This window comes from Lathyrus oleraceus, chromosome 7, assembly GCF_024323335.1.
Source record: "Lathyrus oleraceus cultivar Zhongwan6 chromosome 7, CAAS_Psat_ZW6_1.0, whole genome shotgun sequence".
NCBI lineage: Eukaryota > Viridiplantae > Streptophyta > Magnoliopsida > Fabales > Fabaceae > Lathyrus > Lathyrus oleraceus.
The window spans coordinates 161,427,863-161,446,127 of NC_066585.1; the positions used below are offsets into that span (position 1 = coordinate 161,427,863).

The 18,265-nt window shown below is 36.8% G+C and overlaps 2 protein-coding genes across 3 annotated transcripts; both read right to left on the bottom strand.

Annotated features, from left to right (window-relative positions):
* Positions 1–455: 455 nt before the first annotated feature.
* LOC127100810 (two-pore potassium channel 3) lies at positions 456–7,563 on the bottom strand. 2 transcript variants are annotated; one of them, XR_007794478.1, is made up of 3 exons: positions 5,941–7,563; positions 3,313–3,562; positions 456–741 (listed from the first exon to the last, which is right to left on the bottom strand). XR_007794478.1 is itself a non-coding variant. In XM_051038088.1 (2 exons), the coding sequence occupies exons 1-2, from the start codon at positions 7,092–7,094 to the stop codon at positions 3,412–3,414; spliced, it is 1,305 nt and encodes a 434-aa protein (XP_050894045.1). In that variant the 5' UTR covers positions 7,095–7,563; the 3' UTR covers positions 2,736–3,411. The 2 variants fall into 2 exon arrangements, 1 of the variants encoding a protein (XP_050894045.1); XM_051038088.1 differs by lacking the exon at positions 456–741 and having other exon boundaries at positions 2,736–3,562.
* Positions 753–2,606, bottom strand: LOC127100811 (two-pore potassium channel 3). The gene is made up of 2 exons (XM_051038089.1): positions 1,358–2,606; positions 753–982 (listed from the first exon to the last, which is right to left on the bottom strand). Exons 1-2 carry the CDS (start codon positions 2,413–2,415, stop codon positions 832–834), a joined length of 1,209 nt encoding a protein of 402 aa, XP_050894046.1. The 5' UTR covers positions 2,416–2,606; the 3' UTR covers positions 753–831.
* Positions 7,564–18,265: the final 10,702 nt, after the last annotated feature.

The window sequence follows — 18,265 nt, forward strand, 5'->3', positions numbered from 1 at the left end:
TCTGTTTGTGTCCTACCTAGCTTACATATGAGGCCTATGCTATGGAAAATTTCCATTGTTAATCCAATTATGCATGTTGCCATGTGGTATAGTACAGTAGATCATGGACAATTATATTCTATATATAGTGAGACAAAACAAACATGGTTGGAATTGGAAGATAGTTCAATATTTTTCTTCTTTATATTCCAACCTATCATATAGCTTTCTAACCTCATTACCGCCCCAAATAAAATCTCATTATTTCTTCTTTATGTCATTAACAATACTTTTAAAAATATTCGTAAACTATCTTTAGATATATCATAATAGCTTGAATAACCGCCTTGGACAAAGTTATCCTTCTTGTAACAACTTTGAGAAATCTGAACGACTTCCCTTGCTATTTTTCTCGTTACATACTGTCATGATGATGACTATTTTTCTTATAAAAGTTACTAACAGGCCCAAAACCCAAAAGGAAAATCGAAGTTTCATCTTACTTGCTTTGTAAGGCACGTGCACAATCTAAAACATTCAGAAACAAATTACAATTGGAACTGTTATTTTCTTTACTTAACTCGGAAATATATGAATGCAAGTATGAAGTATCTTTATTCAACTCAGAGTAGGACTATGCAAGTACTTAACTACAACCTTGGCTCATAGAAGCATCTTGGCCAAAACAATACCAACATGTTCCCCATTGGTTTGCACAATTAGCCAAGAGATAACCCAAACCGAAGGAGTACTAACCACGAGGTTCATGGTTCAAACTCTCGAAACTAACATAACTCACTAACATTTCTCCATCCAAAAAAAACCTTGATCGTCGGATAGTCACGATCGAGCTCATCCGTTATGACCCTCCATGAGATCACCAAGTGTTATTTTTCCAAAGTTGCCGGTATCCAGTCTATCAAATTTCTCACTGATCTGCATGATGTCCTTCTCTGTCACTTTTCCCATCTCCTTCAGCTTGTATACAACATATTCTGATTTACTGCATACCAAAAATCTTAATGTATTCAGTGAAAGCACAAGATATATGTGACAAAATAAATTAACAAGTCTTTCAAGGATGAAAATTATAGAACATGGTACAAACACCATAAATATATGGCATGAACAACTGTTTATAACCGGGGACATTCCTCATCTTACAAGTCAGTTTTATAAGATTCAGTTACGTCCAACCACGATTCTTAAGAGAAATATTATCAAATGTTAAAGACAACCAATCGACAACAGAGAAACACTGCATACAAAGTTTTTCATATGCAAAGTCATTTCAAGTTCTACTTTCACAGACAGAAACTTCTATTGGCATAAAAAATAACTTAAATTTATCCAATGGAATAAACATATTGATCCATACCTCACAAATCCATTATTGTCTATGTCAGCAGCAAGAAACTCAGCAACAGTCATGTCCTGATCAAGAATCCACTTTACCATCCGCCTATGCCGCTTATCCACTCTCGCCTCAGCCAAATAAAGGAAAGCTCGGGCCACCGCAAACGTAGACACAAGCAACCAAATTGCAGCAAAGATACGACCATGCATAGTCTTGAACGCATGATCACCATAGCCCACTGTTGTCACAGACATAACCGAAAGGTAAAAGGAATCTATCCACCCAAGCCTTTCCACAAAATGCATAACCCCGACACCGACTCCAATACAAAGTACCACAACCCCCAATGCCAATGCCACCTTCATCCTAATCCTTATTCTACCTTTCTCCACATCAGCTATATATGACCACCCATCCTTCGCACCCCTTCTCTTCACTGCCCTCAACAAATGATTCTCTTGCGAATCAAGAACATAACTAACCATTCCATTGAGCAATATATCAACAAAGCCATAACCCAACAACACAAACAATATAGAGAGAATCTTGGTTGCGGTACTATCAGGAGTAATGTCACCGTATCCAATTGTGCACATCGAGACTATACAAAAATACAATGCATCTACAATAGGATGAGTCTCAGTTGCTGTAAAACTATGACGATTGAACCAATAGATAACAACCCCAAAAGCCAAATAAATCACAAGAAAAATAAAAGCTTGATGAACTATAGATTGGTTACCGAATTGAGGTCTTTTCACAGTTGGATGACCGAAATAATTGATAACCGCCATAGCCGGTGCAGATTTGGAGGGATGTAAATTGGTTTTGCACCATGGATAATTAGGGTCAATGAGCCAAGAAGATAATTGTTGTTGTTGAGAGTGCTGTGATGAATCACAAAGTGTGGATGTTGCTGATGCAAACTCGTGCGAGGAGGAACAAGTGGAAGAAGATCTTGGAGAATCACGTAAAAGAGTTGAGGCATCCACAAGAGGTGAAGGGTTTCTTGGTGAAGCACATGAAGGTCCAAAGATGAGATGATCTTTGAATTCAGAAGGGGCAACAGGAAGATCCATTTCTGGTAAAGGAAAAGGGTGAGGAGGCAATGGGGAAAGCCTTTTTCTGGGGCTGAAATATGGAAGCAGTGGCTCTTTTTCGATGTGGGGTTGTGGAAAGTCGATTCAATAGAGAGAAAAATTGTGACTTTTAAGAATCGAACAGTTTTTTCTGTTTTTTTTTGTTACGAAATCTGAACGAACCACCATTAAAAAAGTTAGTATCAAGCCCAAAAACCCAACAGGAAAATTGAAGTTTCATCTTACTTGCTTTGCAATCTAAAACATTCAGAAACAAAATACAACTGAAACTGCTATTTCATTACTTAACTCATCAGAAATATATGAATGCAAGTATGAAGTATCTTTATTCAACTCAGAATAGGACTATGCAAGTACTCAAATGAGAACTACATACAACCTTGGCTAATAGAAACATTGATTTGCACAACTAACAAAGAGATAATCTGAAGAAAAGAATCAATACATTATTTATTCATTTTCAAAAAAGATTATGTACAAATTAATTATTTAACCAACCAAAATTGTCCCCTCCATCACCACAAGCCATGTCGTCAAACCTAACAATACGATTTTAATTGGTAATACCCGGAATTTCATCAAGATCAGTTGCAAAATGCTGGCAAAAGAACCCTGAATTTCAAGCTGCCTCGTCAAGCTGTCTCAATGGTGACAGACAGAAGGGTATGAGAGGGAAAATCACTTCTATGTAACTTGATAATCTAATAATCTACTATCTCCTTCCCAGCTCGAAAATGAAAAATGTTCCCGTGCAACTTGAGAATCTGGCACTCCCTTCTTTATGTGACAAAACTGGATATGGAATCACCTTGATCATCAGAGGCAGCTCAAATGGTGAGTCGAGAGACACCGGACCGAAGGAGTACTAACCATGAGGTTCATGGTTCAAACTCTAGAAACTAACATAACACACTAACATTTGTCTATCCAAAAATAAAACCTTGATCATCGGATAGCCAGCCACGCTGATCGAGTTCATCCATTATGACCCTCCATGAGATCACCAAGTGTTATTTTTCCAAAGTTGCCGGTATCTAGTCTATCAAATTTCTCACTGATCTGCATGATGTCCTTCTCTGATACTTTTCCCATCTCCTTTAGCTTGTATATAACATATTCTGATTTGCTGCATACCCAAAATCTTAATATATTCAGCGAAAGCACAAGATATGTGTTGTGAATTTCAATAAAAATAAATTAACAATTCTTTCAAGGATGAAAATTATAGAACATGATACAAACACAAGAAGAGAAACAATAATGTTGTTGTTAAGGACATGAAACAAAGAAAAACACATTGGGAAAGTACTAGTGTCATAAGAATATGATATATGGTATACGCACAATAAACCTAGATATCCAGGGAAGATCCTGTATCTTTTTCTTTTACCATATAAAAGGTTTTACTGACTGGTATGTATAGGACAAGGCACTTAAGCAACTAAATTCTTCTGGACTTTCCTTCATCTAGTCTATCTTCCTCTATGGGTGTTTCATGGATTCTATCCATGTATATTCAAACCTCTAAGTAAAAGGATTGTATCATATGAATAAAAACTAACAAAATGCACATTGAATGGAAAAATTGTGCCAGTGAAATCTTATAGAAACATCCACTCAAAATCCTCTTATTAGCATTTCACTCAGAACTAACCACCGAACAGATATAAAAACTGTTAAGAGTCCCACATGTTCTTATGATGGTATCAGAGTCCGGTTTAAAATCTATTGGGCCACCTACTATCAGGTTTCTCTTATCGGCCACCCACCATTTATATTCACGCTCCAAAAGTCCAACCTGGGCGTAAGAGGGTATGTTAAGTGTTTCACATCGGACAATATATGCCTGAACATTTGTTTATAAGTGGAGGCAATCCTCATCTTACAAGTCGGTTTTATAAGGTTGAGTTAGGCCCAACTATGATTCTTAAGAGAAACATTATCAAATGTTAAAGCCAATCAGTAGGCATCACCAACCACCAATGCCGTTTACTGCAAATTAAGAAATTGCAGTCTTGTCTCAAAATTGTTTATTTAGCATTAAAAACCTAAACAGCTGCAAAAAATTGATGAATCTTAACGAAAAGCCTTTATATGAGCATTATACTTCTAAATGGGAGTTAAAATTATGAAAACTTATATAGAGCATTAGAGACAGAAAGATGCATGATAAAATATACAAAAACTGCCAAAGTTACAGGGTATCTATGTTTCAGATATATTTTTATATATTCTAACATTCCCCCTTCAAGCTAAAGCTTATTAAATTTTTAACTTGTTACAAATGAATATATAATTAGGGATCTAAACATGGCGAAAAGGAAACTCAGGGACATGGGAGACGCTAGAGAGATGAACATTATGGGAGAAAAAAAAAACTTAGCAAGATGATGGTTGGAGAGATCATCAACATAAAGAACTGGTTGGTATGAAGCCTAAGCCATAACCTCAATGATAAAACTTCTTTGCCTCTTCCCACAACCCTTGTGGTGCCAACACTTTGCCTAATCGTCAAAACTAACTACTCCGAGTCCCTGGGTTGTTCTCCATGTGTCCCTTCCTTTTGGCTCCTAGAGTATCCTGTTAACCCCTCAACTTTACAGTTTAACTTCCGAACCTCCAAGATGCCCATATCCTTGGGATTATTGGACTCAAGGGTCTCATCACAATCATAAACACAGCAAGGATTAAAACTTCCCCAAATCCACCAGGAACAACATTTAGAAGCCTTACAGCATAAGAAAATTTAGTATATAACAATAATAATAACAGAAATTGAGACCATGGCTCATCTGTATCACAGCCATGAATAACTCATCAGGGCATGGCTTATCAATAAGATAGGAGAAATCACCATTGGTATAACTCACAATGGGGCATTGATATGAACTATATAGCCATTGTGAGTTATACCAATGGTGATTTCTCCTATCTTATCGAGAGCAACCAAATATGTCAAAATCGAATATACACTTCCAGAATAATTTTGATTTTTGACTCCTCTTATAGTGGAACCAAACACACACGAAATGTGTTTAAATTTGGGCTTAACCATCAAGCAAAGAATAATGAGATAATGACAGTGTTATGTTATTTATTAGAGTTCCTACCTTCTAGAAACTTAGGGGTTGAACTAATCCCATCTACGACAGACTATGAATCAATTCCCTTTCTATTTCCCTGTCAAATTTTCAACTCCATCCTCAACATACAATTTGTCTCTCAAATACAAATCTCTAAAGCCAGTTTTGATAAACTATTGATACTATCGTATTTTCTGTAGGTGGTGCAGAATTATAAACAATCTAGTTAAATAGTCCTGAATTCTAGGAGAGGTAGAAAGCATGTGTTACAGAAAAACACTACATACGAATTTATTTCATATGCAATTTACTAAACACAAAGTATTAAATGCATTTCATGTTCTACTTTCACAAGACAGAAACCTCTATTGATATAAAAACTAACTTAAAACTTATGCAATGGAAACATATTGATCCATACCTCACAAATCCATTGTTGTCTATATCAGCAGCAAGAAACTCAGCAACAGTCATATCCTGACCAAGAATCCACTTTGCCATCCTCCTATGCCGCTTATCCACTCTTGCCTCAGCCAAATAAAGGAAAGCTCGGGCAACTGCAAGCGTAGACACGAGCAACCAAATTGCAGCGAAGATACGGCCATGCAAAGTCTTGAAAGCATGATCACCATACCCCACCGTTGTAACAGACATAACCGAAAGGTAAAAGGAATCTACCCACCCAAGACTTTCCACAAAATGCATAACCACAACACCAACTCCAATACAAAGTACCACAACCCCCAATGCCAATGCCACCTTCATCCTAATCCTCATCCTACCTTTCTTCACATCAACTATATACGACCTCCCGTCCTTGGCACCCCTTCCCTTCACTGCCCTCAACAAATGATTCTCTTGCAAATCAAGAACATAACTAACCATTCCACTGAGCAATATATCAACAAAACCAAAACCAATCAACACAAACAATATAGAGAAAATCTTGGTTGCAGTACTATTAGGAGTAATGTCACCGTACCCAATTGTGCACATTGTGACTATACAAAAATACAATGCATCTACAATAGGATGAGTCTCAGTTGCTGTAAAACTATGACGATTGAACCAATAAATTACAACCCCTAAAGCCAAATAAAGAACAAGAAGAATAAAAGCTTGATGAACAATAGATTGGCTACCAAATTGAGGTCTTTTCACAGTTGGATGATTGAAATCACTGATAACCGCCATAGCCGGTGCAGTTTTGGAGCGATGTAAATTGGTTTTCCGCCATGGATAATTAGGGTCAATGAGCCAAGAAGATAATTGTTGTTGTTGAGACAGTTGTGATGATGAATCACAAAGTGTGGATGTTGCTGATGCAAACTCGTGTGAAGAGGAACAAATGGGAGAATTTTTTGGAGAATTACGTGAAAGTGTTAAGGCATCCGCCAAAGGTGAAGGGTCTCTTGGTGAAGCACATGAAGGTCCGAATATGAGACGATCCTTGAACTCAGAAGGGGTAACAGGAAGAACGATTTCATCATTCTCTGGTAAAGGAAAAAGATGAGGAGGCAGTGGGGAAAGCCGTTTTTTGGGGCTGAAATATGGGAGCAGTGGCTCTTTTTCCATGTGGGGTTGTGGAAAATCAATTCAATAGAAAGAAAAATTGTGACTTTTAAGGATCAAACAGTTTTTTCTGATGTGGGTCGGGTCCAGAACATGGGGAGATTAGATTATTCATAAGAATTTTGAATGTTTTGATTTTAACGATGATCATGTAAAGTGGTGATGGAAGTTAGCATGATTTGATTTGATTGCAGTATGATGATTTCATTTCCTAGAGACCGTGTTGTTGACGCTGTTGGGTTGAGGACGATAATGTTTTTGTTTAACATATGTTAATTGGTGCCGTTCGTTTTATTGTTACGGTGACGCGCTTATGAGTGGCGAGTGAGATAAAAGTGAACCGTGTGATGTGGGTTTGGAGAGTGAGATTTGAAAGATTAGTAGAAATAGCGTTGGTTCTTGGTCGTGTGAATCATGAATGGTGCAAAGAAAGTTTCAATTTATTGTAACACGAGAGAAGATGGATATGGATTATGAATTGAATCAATTGAGTTAATAAGAATAAAAGAGATGGTCACATGCATGTGCTGACACGATTAGTAGTAATGTCTACACGTAATTAGAGAATTGAATAGGATGGAATGCGACCTAGTCCAATTTAAAGCACAATTGTGGAAAAACTTTGTTTTATATATATATATATATATATATATATATATATATATATTATTCGGTCATAAAGTACAAGTGTGCATAGTATCCCTACTAGGGTAGAAGATACTCAGAGACCTTAATATGTGGATATCAATAGTAAGGTGGTTAGGGTTTGTCCACGATGTCGAGAAACCTTATATGATGATGTTAAAGTGGTTTTATATTATTTGTTCATGTGAAGTGAGAGACTCTGTGTATAAGCGATGTGTGTTGGGTGTTATGAGTAAGTTATGATCAGTCATTTCTCCCGTTATGGGAGAAGTATTTATTGAGGCTTTAAGCCTATGATTACTTATGAAGGATTACCACCCACTCTGACAATGGTGGATCGTTCAATCGTTATTTTTTAAGGAGACGTGAACTAACTACTAATTTTGACTTCTCTATGTCCAAGGAACATTTTTTTCCCACGTTCTTTCATTTTTTGGCAAGAGGAAAGGACTTGGGGCGGGGCGATACTTCCCTGGAGGCATCATATGATTGTCGGTATTTATAGGGGTTGCACAACTCCCGCCCTCACCATGTCTTTTATAAATATAACATTACACAATTCCTCAAGCACGAGGGCTTTGATAAAAGACACAATACTTTTAGACCATAGAACGGGGGAGTATCTGAAGGCCCTAAGTTTTCTTTATGATATGTGTGATGAACCAGACCGATTAGGCTTTGGCTTCTTTAAAGAGAGCGCTGAACCCGATTGATGAGACTATAAGTCCCTCAGGTGAAATTATATAGAGCCAAGATGATAAGACTGTAAGTCCCTTAAGCAAGGCCTCAGACCTCTCGGGCGGGACTTCTATCAAGTCCTCAGACAAGACTTAAGACAAAGTCTCTTAGGCAAGACTTCAATTGTTCCCCTTAGGCAAGATTTATATGTTTGGTCCCGCTCGAGGAAACTCTAGGTCTTTCAGGCGAGAAATTTAGATAGCCTAGGAGATCTTAGCTCCGTATGCGAAACTATATGGAGCCTGACTGGTGAAACTACAAGTTCCTTGATAGGGCTGAAAGTGCACGACTTTATTGGTTTTAGTATAAAAGATTATCGATCCCACAAAGACCAATCACCAATTACCATTATTTGTTACTACGATGTTTATCTAAGGTAACGAAATCAGTTTGTTTGCGCGTAATTAAAAATACACGGTTTAATTCAATTTAAATAACTAGAAATCGGAACGTGATTTCCATCTACTGTTATTACTCATGTAAATGGAAGCACTTCATTGAGTGGAGATAATGGAGGAGTAGGAAAAACTGCTCCCAAGAACGTGGGCGAGAAAACTGGGTATTACCGTCATGGCGGGTGTCAGCAAGCTGGCGATATGTCCGTCATGGCTGGGTTGAGCCCGTCGTGACAGCATAACACTTGGAGTTTTTCTCCATGTTTGCCATTTTCTGTCGTTTTTAGCATAGAGACCTCTGAATGATCAGTACCTGAAATACACAGATGAAAACCAATATAACACCATAAAATTCATGAATTTTACCCAAAAATTGGTGTGAATCGAGCTAAACAAAATAGTGCATTTTACATGTTTTCAAACTCCCCCACACTTGAATTGTTGTTTGTCCTCAAGCAACTTAGCTTGCATATGGAAAATGTAAAATGCAGCAACTTAGCATAAAAGGAATCAAGAAAAGCAACATCACAAATACTCGTATGTGGTTCCAAAATTGGATCGGCTAAAGGCTAATTCTATAGGTACTAAAATCAACATTAAGGATATTGTGACAACACAAACCGCATTTTGCGGACAAAAGTCTCCCCCATATACATACCAATTCAAAACATGTTTTTGTATCTTAGTCTCATTCTCCTATATCTCATCCCCTTTCATTTGAGACAGTCACATTAAGGCACTTAGGTATCTATATAAATGCCACACACATGGTAGGAAAACTAGTTAGCGTTTTTATTCATCTTTTTGCATTTGCACATTTTGATCAAAGATGCACTTTTTGTTAGGATTTTCGAGGTTCAACCATCGTTGGGCTAAGTAACCGGGTGAGGGTTACTTAGCTTAGTAGATGCAATTGTCCCTTTTTATTTGCTTTACACTTCAATTTTTTCGCTTATGTTCATCGACTAACCTACTTAATGTGTGACTATAGAATATGCCTGACTGGATAAATAAAATACTCGAGGGTTCCTACAAAACAAAAATGTGAGACTATTGGCACAACAGGTATTTAAATTGATATCCATATTTATGAGGCTTTAGGTATTGGGACAATATCGATTTTGTTAAAATTTTCCCAAGTGTCCTTAACATTAGCATGGATTGCATGAATAGTGATACTTGAGTGAGGTCCTTCCTCAGAGGGGACGACGAAGTCCTTGAGTGGACAGTTTTGTTTTCATCCATTTCTTGTTGAAATCGCTGAAATCGGCGCCTAACATATAGATAACGCTCGATTTTATTGATCAATTCTACTAGGATCCCGGTATTATGGGTTCTTTGCATACAACCAATATTATGGAGAATAAAATGCCTTAGTCCATACATTGTAATAACAGAGTTACGATATTGATGAAATTGGTCCCCTGCAATGGAGCCAAAAACTTGATAGAACCGCAAGTGCACAACTTTATCGGTTTTAGTATAAAAGATTATCGATCCCACAAAGACCAATCATCAATTACTGTTATCTGTTACTATGGTGTTTATCTAAGGTGACGTGGTCAGTTTGTTTGTGCGTAATTAAAAATATGCGATTTAATTCAATTTAAATTTTCGAGAGACCCAAAAGGGATTTTCATCTACGGTTGTTACTCATGTAAATTGCAGGACTTTATTTTGATGAAAAATTTAAAGGTATTGTTCGCTTTCACGTGTCCGTTACCGGATTTTTAACTCATAAACGTCCGCTTTTGCGTGATACAATTTACTAGTTTAAAATCCCTTTTTGAAGATTAGAAGTTTTTTAATTTATTTAAAAAATGCTTTCGTTGTATTTAAACATAAATTTCTGAGTTTTCTTTAGTCAGATATTATTTTCTATCTTTCAAGCTGAAACTTGTATCGCGGTATTTCTACTTTCATAGTAAATTTCAGCTTTAAAACAAAATTATCAGAACTAAAAAATATTCTTATTTCAAAGTTATTGTGCATACATTTTACAGAGTCTCGTCGGTACGACGATCCTCACATTCCAGACTCAACATGTTTACGCTGACATGTTAAAAGCAGTAAATAAAAGGCACATAATTAAACTAAATATGATTAAAGTGACAGTAAAGAAATAAGAACCTGAAAAGTAATAAATATTAAAAAAAAATTAAACTGAATTTACTTAGAATGAAGCCTTTGATTTAGTATAACTTTGGAATTTAAACAACAACGATGAAAATTGCGAGAATTAAATAGCAACAAAAAAGTAAAGAAATACAACAGTGACAATGTAGAAAAATGCTCCAAGTGCATTGCAAGAACACCTCAATGTGAGGTATAAGTGTTTTTACAAGTGAAACTTATGGCCCTAAAAGAGCTTGAATGATAAACATTCTTTCAAAAAGTAAAAAGCAGTCAAGGTTTTCATGCCCAAAGTAGACATTCTTCTGTAGCCAAGAAACGTCAGCAATCCGACCTGAATTCTAAAATAAATAAAAACTCCACAAATAAAAAGAGGAAGCTTGGAGCCATGACAATTCGTGAAGAATGATAAAGTTCAAACAAAGACCGATACAAAGCTCTGGAGCTAATAATGCTTAAAACACCAAGGTAAAATATTCCATTACATATCTAGAATTGTTACACCAAAGGTACAAAGGCCTAGGAAACATTGCAGAAAATAAATATTACAAAGTAGAAAGAAAATCAAGTCGGAGCATCTGAAGCCAAGGCTGTGGGACCACCTCCTGAAGTCATCCCGAGAATAGACTTAAAAGGATTCAATGCTTCATCATAAGTTATAGCATTGGGGAAGAACTTCCTCACCTGCTCCACTACTCGTTCTCGGACTTTGAGCACGTCCCATATAGTTTGATGGAGAGAATCATGAAGCTCTCGGGCTTTCAAGGTCTCAGTTAGATAGATTAATGTTTTTCAGTACTCCTCCACCTGACGGGATTTTTCCTCAGTGGATTCAGAAGCAACCTTACACCGCTCATGTGCATCCTTGAGGGCATCTTTGATCTCAGTCATGCAGGCTGCCAAAGAAGACGGAGAACCATGTATTCCCACTACCTCTTGCAAAGAGCGGGCATCTCTAACTTCCTCTTCGATGTAACATGCTTCGTGTGAAGATTTTTGCATTTCAACTCCAAAGCCTCATCTTTCTCTTTCCAAATATCCTTTTTCGTGAAAAGATTACTCGGGGCCAAGACATCACCCCGTCCAGTAGAGACAAGTGGAAAGAGAGAAGAAGCTTTGAACATGTTGCGAGTAAGCTCGAAAGTCATTTCCATCTTATCCTCCTTAATACGGTTCTAGATGAAGGATAAATTCGACGCAGAGAGGACAACAGCAACCTCCTTAGGAATACATAGAAGCCGGGAAGAGAAAATGCATGGTATCTTTATAAAAATGGAGTTACCTCCCATGTAGCATTATCCTCAACAAAGCGAATCTATATTGAAGAAGCCTCAGTCCGAGGAGATTGTTGTTCTTCCTCTCGTACTCTCTTTGCTAAAGCCAGAGGAAAAATGCCCCCCCCCCCCCCCCCCACTGTGAAAGTGGTCGCAGTATCCACAAGATGTCCACCTCGAGCACATAAATCGAAGCTTCTACAACCAGGGTAGGAGTAGGGACGGAAACAGAAATACCAGTATTCATCATAGCCCGGATACCTTGGGCTTCTGCAGGGTTGTTGAGCATATTCAACTTTCTTATTTTATCCATGATATCTGCAAAATGCAATCACACATGTAAAAAAAAGACTATGCTCTCACCAAAGATCTCCCTCCTATCATCAAGATTAATTATGCTTAAGATGATATGAGTATCAATTCGTTTCTTCCTCACTTCAATTGGAGGCACCTCACTAGGGTCAAAACCTTCCTCGTAACCAAGTCCCTGAAACTAAGATTACATATCCTCCTTCATTATCAACTTGTCCAGAGAAAGAGAACTCGGTTGGGTACAGTAGAAGCTAACACTCTGGTTAAAGTGGATCTTAAACGAATACTTCGGATGTGAAACCCAAAAATATTAAGGATAGTTAGTGGGGATGTAACAAAAAACTAAATGAGTTATAGGGGTAAAGGGCTTCACCAAGAGGAAATACCTCAAGAAGTCGTCCCCATCCAGAGTAAATGAACCAAACCAAGGGATCACCGAGTGAAGCTGAAGAAGCCCTTGGTTAAGGAAGTTTTCCAGAGACGTGCGCCTCGAGCAAAAAAGATTTTAAAAAATAACCATAGAACGATCCTGAGATTTTTACTCGGCACATAGCTAAAAAACCTTATATATTCCCATGACCTCGGATGAAGTTGGGAAGGGGAAATCTTCAAACGTTTCAGGACGTCTACCTCAAATTCAAAAAAAGGCAGCCAGAACCTCACTTTTGTAAATAAGAATTCATAGAAAGGGACTATGCAGTCTTCAAAAGAGTTACATATCTTCTTCTCTTTTGGAACCGGATGAATCAACAAACCTGAAGGGTCACCGACTGGAATGTCAATATCACACAGGATGACCTCAATGCTCATAGTCGAAGAAGTTCCCAACACTTTTGCATCTACCGAATCATATGTTTGCACATTCGATCGATGTCGAAGATTCAAATGCTATAACACCTCAATATCACTAGGCTTGCAACCTACAATTTGAAGGCAAGTTTGGACGAAATCTTTATCAAGGTTCCTCCTTTTCATATTGGCACGTATATCCTCTTCGGATAAGGCATAAGGGGGCATAGGGACCTCGGAATAACCCGAAAGAGTATCTAACAACTGGGAAGAAGAATTTTCTCCCTCTGGGGAAGTCCTATACATCCCTTTTGACCCAACGCCATACGATATGGTTATAACCTCTGATCCTACGTGGTTGCCATTAAAAGTGGGATGAGGAAAATCAGAGGATAACCCATACAATGTTTCTACTTCAGAATTCCCATCGAGTAAGCATTATCATCGCTCATTTTGGCGAAATAAAATAAGAATTGTTGAAAAGCATGAATGAGAAGGTACCTTATCAAAGAAGGTTGATGAATCAGGAGGAATGAAAAGTGATAAAGCTTCAAGCAAAGCTCTAAAATCACTCATAAAGATATTCTCAAGGGGATGGAACAAAGACGTTTTCCCTAGAAAAGGTAATCGAAAGCTTGAAAGTTGAAAAGTTGCAAAAACTTCTAGGTATCCAACCCACTATCTTTATAAGAAATAACACTCAAAGGATCAAGACCAAATATAAGCATAAATCACAATATCAAACAGAAATAATTCCAATCATGGAAACATGCCAAACTCAAGTGAACCTAAGCACCCTATGAGCTGGGTCACACCCTAGCCGATCACGGCATAGTGCGTGTAGAGAATGGGTTACGAAGCGTCTCAGTGATGGAACTGCAATAAATACGCTTGTTCCCATTCACTTTTCAAAACTGATCCCAAGTTATATGGTTCATTTTCACACCGGACTACAACCTAGTGGTTGATCAATGGTACTTAAGGCTTCCCCTGACTCCTTTAGTGCCCGACAGAGCCTTGAGGGAAATTGTTATAGACCGGCCAAAGGCCTCATTAACTAAGGCTCAATTCATCTCCAACTCACTATATTCGACCCAAAATATAAAAACAGTTCACACATGATGAGAAGGTATACAATCTTTGACCTCTAATTTCACTTTACTCATCTTGAATCTTGAACTGACCTGGGTGTTCGAGTGTTAACCATGCATGTCCACCTTGTGTCGTCATAAAGAGATTGGAGCCACCGTTCAAAATCGAAATTTATTCATCTCTCATCATTTCGGGTTCCTTCGTGATGCTGACACATCCATTTCTAGTTCCCTAACGAAATAATGCATAAGTTCAAAATCAAAATATGAAGCATTGCAATGAGTGGCAAACATTTTGAATATGAAAAGAGGCCCCGTTTAAGTGTGGTATTCGAATATCAATATGTGGTACTCGACTACTACTTTTCCAAAGTTCATATTGTCAAATTTCAAACACTGGTAGTCAACTACCACCTCATCTAGAACTATAAGTATGCAATATTTCCACCTGGTAGTCGAATACCACTTCTTGGTAGTTAAATACCACTTCTTGGTAGTCGACTACTACTTTCCCTTTTGCTTAAAAATGACTTTTTAATATTTGGTTTCAAGAATGATCCTGAATGATAATGCAATAAGAGCTTAGATGAAGTAAGATATGATTTTTCTGAGATTGAACTTGTTAAAGCATGTATTACAACATGTACCTTAGTTATACTTTCTTGTATCAAACTTTACTTGAACTCCAATGTTCATTCAATCTTGGTCATCTTCATTTATGATGTGTATGATATTATATGGTCCTTTTTTTTCTTTGATAACCTTTTCCGTCATCAAAACTATACCTGATACAAGGTGTATTCACAATCTCCCCCATTTTTGATGATGACAAATAATTTGGACCTTGTGTTGTTGATAGTATTTGAGAAATTACCCCCTTAATGAATGACTCCTCCTTTGTTGTTAAAGATTCATCAAAACTATACTCGATACAAGGTGTATTCACAATTATCTTCATACTTGTTTCCGGAAGCTTTGTTTTATTTGATCAAGGATGTGTTTGAAGCAAACTAATCTGAACACCTTTAAATGCTTAACATGTGGATTTCTTGCACACCAAGCTTCCTCTAGTACATTCATTTTCAATTTCATGGTAAGAAATTTATTAAGAATGTATATAGATGTATTGACTGCCTCACTTTTGAACATATGAGGCAGGTTCTTGTGCTTCAACATGCTTCTTGTCATATCAAATATGGTCATGTTTCTCCTATCTGCAAGACCATTGTGGTATGGTGTGTATGGTGAGGTTGCTTCATGTCGTATACCTTTACTGATGTAATATGCTTCAAACTTATTTGAAGTATATTATCCACCTTCATATGTCCTTAAGACCTTAATTGCTTTGTTACTCTCATTCTCAACTAAGGTCTTGAATCTCTTGAACACTGAAAAAGCTTCATGACTAAGCTTGATGGTATAGAGCCACGACATTCTTGTATGTTCATCAATAAATGTGATGAAGTATCAGCTACCTCCCAATGATAACACCTCAAAGGAACCACATATAATAAAATGCATTATTTCAAGTGCATCTCTTGACCTCTTAGGTACTTCTGCAACAAAAGATATTATACTTTATTTTCTCCTTAGACAAATTTCACATGGTATACTCCTTGCACTCGGTTTAGGTAGACCATACACTAAATTCTTATAACTTATCTCACTTAAGCTTCTAAATTTTAGATGTACATACTTTATATGCATAACCATTCTGGTTCTTCAATGCTTGCAATAAATAATTCTTTTGTAAATTGAATACTACATTAATGTTAGGTTTTATGACAATTTGGACTTCAAAATCAACTTATTCCTTTATCAAACAGTTGAAGTGCATCTCCATTTATTGTGACTGTGAAGACTTTTTCAACCAATTGGTCTATACTCAACAAGTTGCATTTTATTCCAGGTACATATAGTAACTTCTCAATCAAGGCACTTGCTTCATCCTTCTTTTGTATCAGTATATCGCTAATACCTTCAGCTGCAAGGTAACTACTATTGGCAATCTTCACACTAGTCTTCTTGCTTGAGTTAAGATTAACCAGCCATTTTTTATTCTCTGTCATGTGGTTTAAACATCCTGAATCCAAGTACCACGGCTCACACATTAGATTCCTTTCACATATAGTGGCCATAAGCAAGAATGTCTCATATTCAAAGCCACCATCATGAGCTATATTGGCTTCTTCATCTTCCTTTTGGCTTTTATTTTCTCCTTCCTTTTTGTACTAGCGTTCATTGAAAAAATGGACATGTTTTTCACAATTGTAGCATTGTATCTTGCTTTGTCAAAATCTCTTTTCTTGGTATGATTCTTGCTTAAGCCTCTTCCTCTTCTAGAGGATTTAGTCTTATCTTCATTCTTTTGTCTTTCATTATTGGACCAGTATGGATTTGCATTCTTGAAGCCACTTTTTCCCTTCTTCTTAAAGTTTCTTTCACCTATACACTTCGGCATTGCTTATGCTTGTAGATCTTGTTGGCCTTCACTTTCAATTCCTCTATCAATTACCATTAGCTCCTTCCAATGAGCTATGCAGATCGTCAATCTTCCTGATCTTGAGATCCTTGGATTCTTAAATTGCAACCACAATAAAATTAAATCTTGATGTCAAGGATCTCATTATACCTTTTCCACCACTTGTTGATTAGTGATACCTTCACCATAGGTTTTCTTCTAATTCACCATGGCAATCAACTTTCATAAGCAGTCACTGATTTTTTGGTTCTTCTCCATTTGCATCAGTTCATATCTCCTTATTAATTATTGTGGCTTTACTTGTTTCATTTTCTCTCCACCGTTATAGTACTTCTCTAACACATCTCATGTTTATTTCAATTTGGTGTCCTTTGAGATATTCTCAAAGTGATGAGAATCCACATTCTACTGAATATAGAACAAAGCTTTGCAGTCCTTATTTATTGATTCTTTGAAATTGGCTCTTTGTGCATCTGCAGGATTTGCAACTAAGTCTTCATAACCTTCTTGCACGATTTCAAACATATCTTGTGCTCCAAACAATGACTTCATCGAAGCACTCCACCTCTCCAATTGATCCCATCAAGAATCACAATATTGGATGGAAAACTACCATTAGTATTCATCTTTTCTTCTATAAATCTAATTCACTCCGTATTTGTCAAGGTTTTTTTTCTCACACTTCACCCGTATTTCCCTTACGGGCCAACATCAAACCACTTTGATGTTAAAACTTATATCAGATGCTAATTAATGGTGTAACAAAGGTTGTTTCTCGCAATGCGGAAAAAAAAAGAGAATTTGAGAGAAACAAAATTTCAAAAAAAAAATTCTTCTCATACAAACTTCACACAAATTTGTAAGAGTTTTGTCATTAGATAGAAGGCATAGAAAAAGGTTGATTATATAGTCACTTGTAATTCAAATAAGTGATTTAAGTTACAAGTACCTATCTAACTAACTACCTACAACCGTTTAATACTGACTGATTATTAATGTTAGGAATACTATAATTAATGAATAGTATATCGAATCTTGCTTTATTATCAACTATACATATGTTCACTTGCTAACTAAACTTAAGGAATTAACTTATTCCAACCGTATTTTTATTTATCGATGAAGACAAAGACTAATACTCCATATTCCATAAATCGTGCTTTCACATTAATTAAATCAGACGTTTGGTTGCTTGTTATTTTTAGGGTTGAATACGAAGTTCTGAATGATTACCATTAAAACAAATTTCTATGCTAAAGTTAGATGTATTCGCCTATTCGAATAGTGTCATGATTATGTGTCTAAATAGCAATAC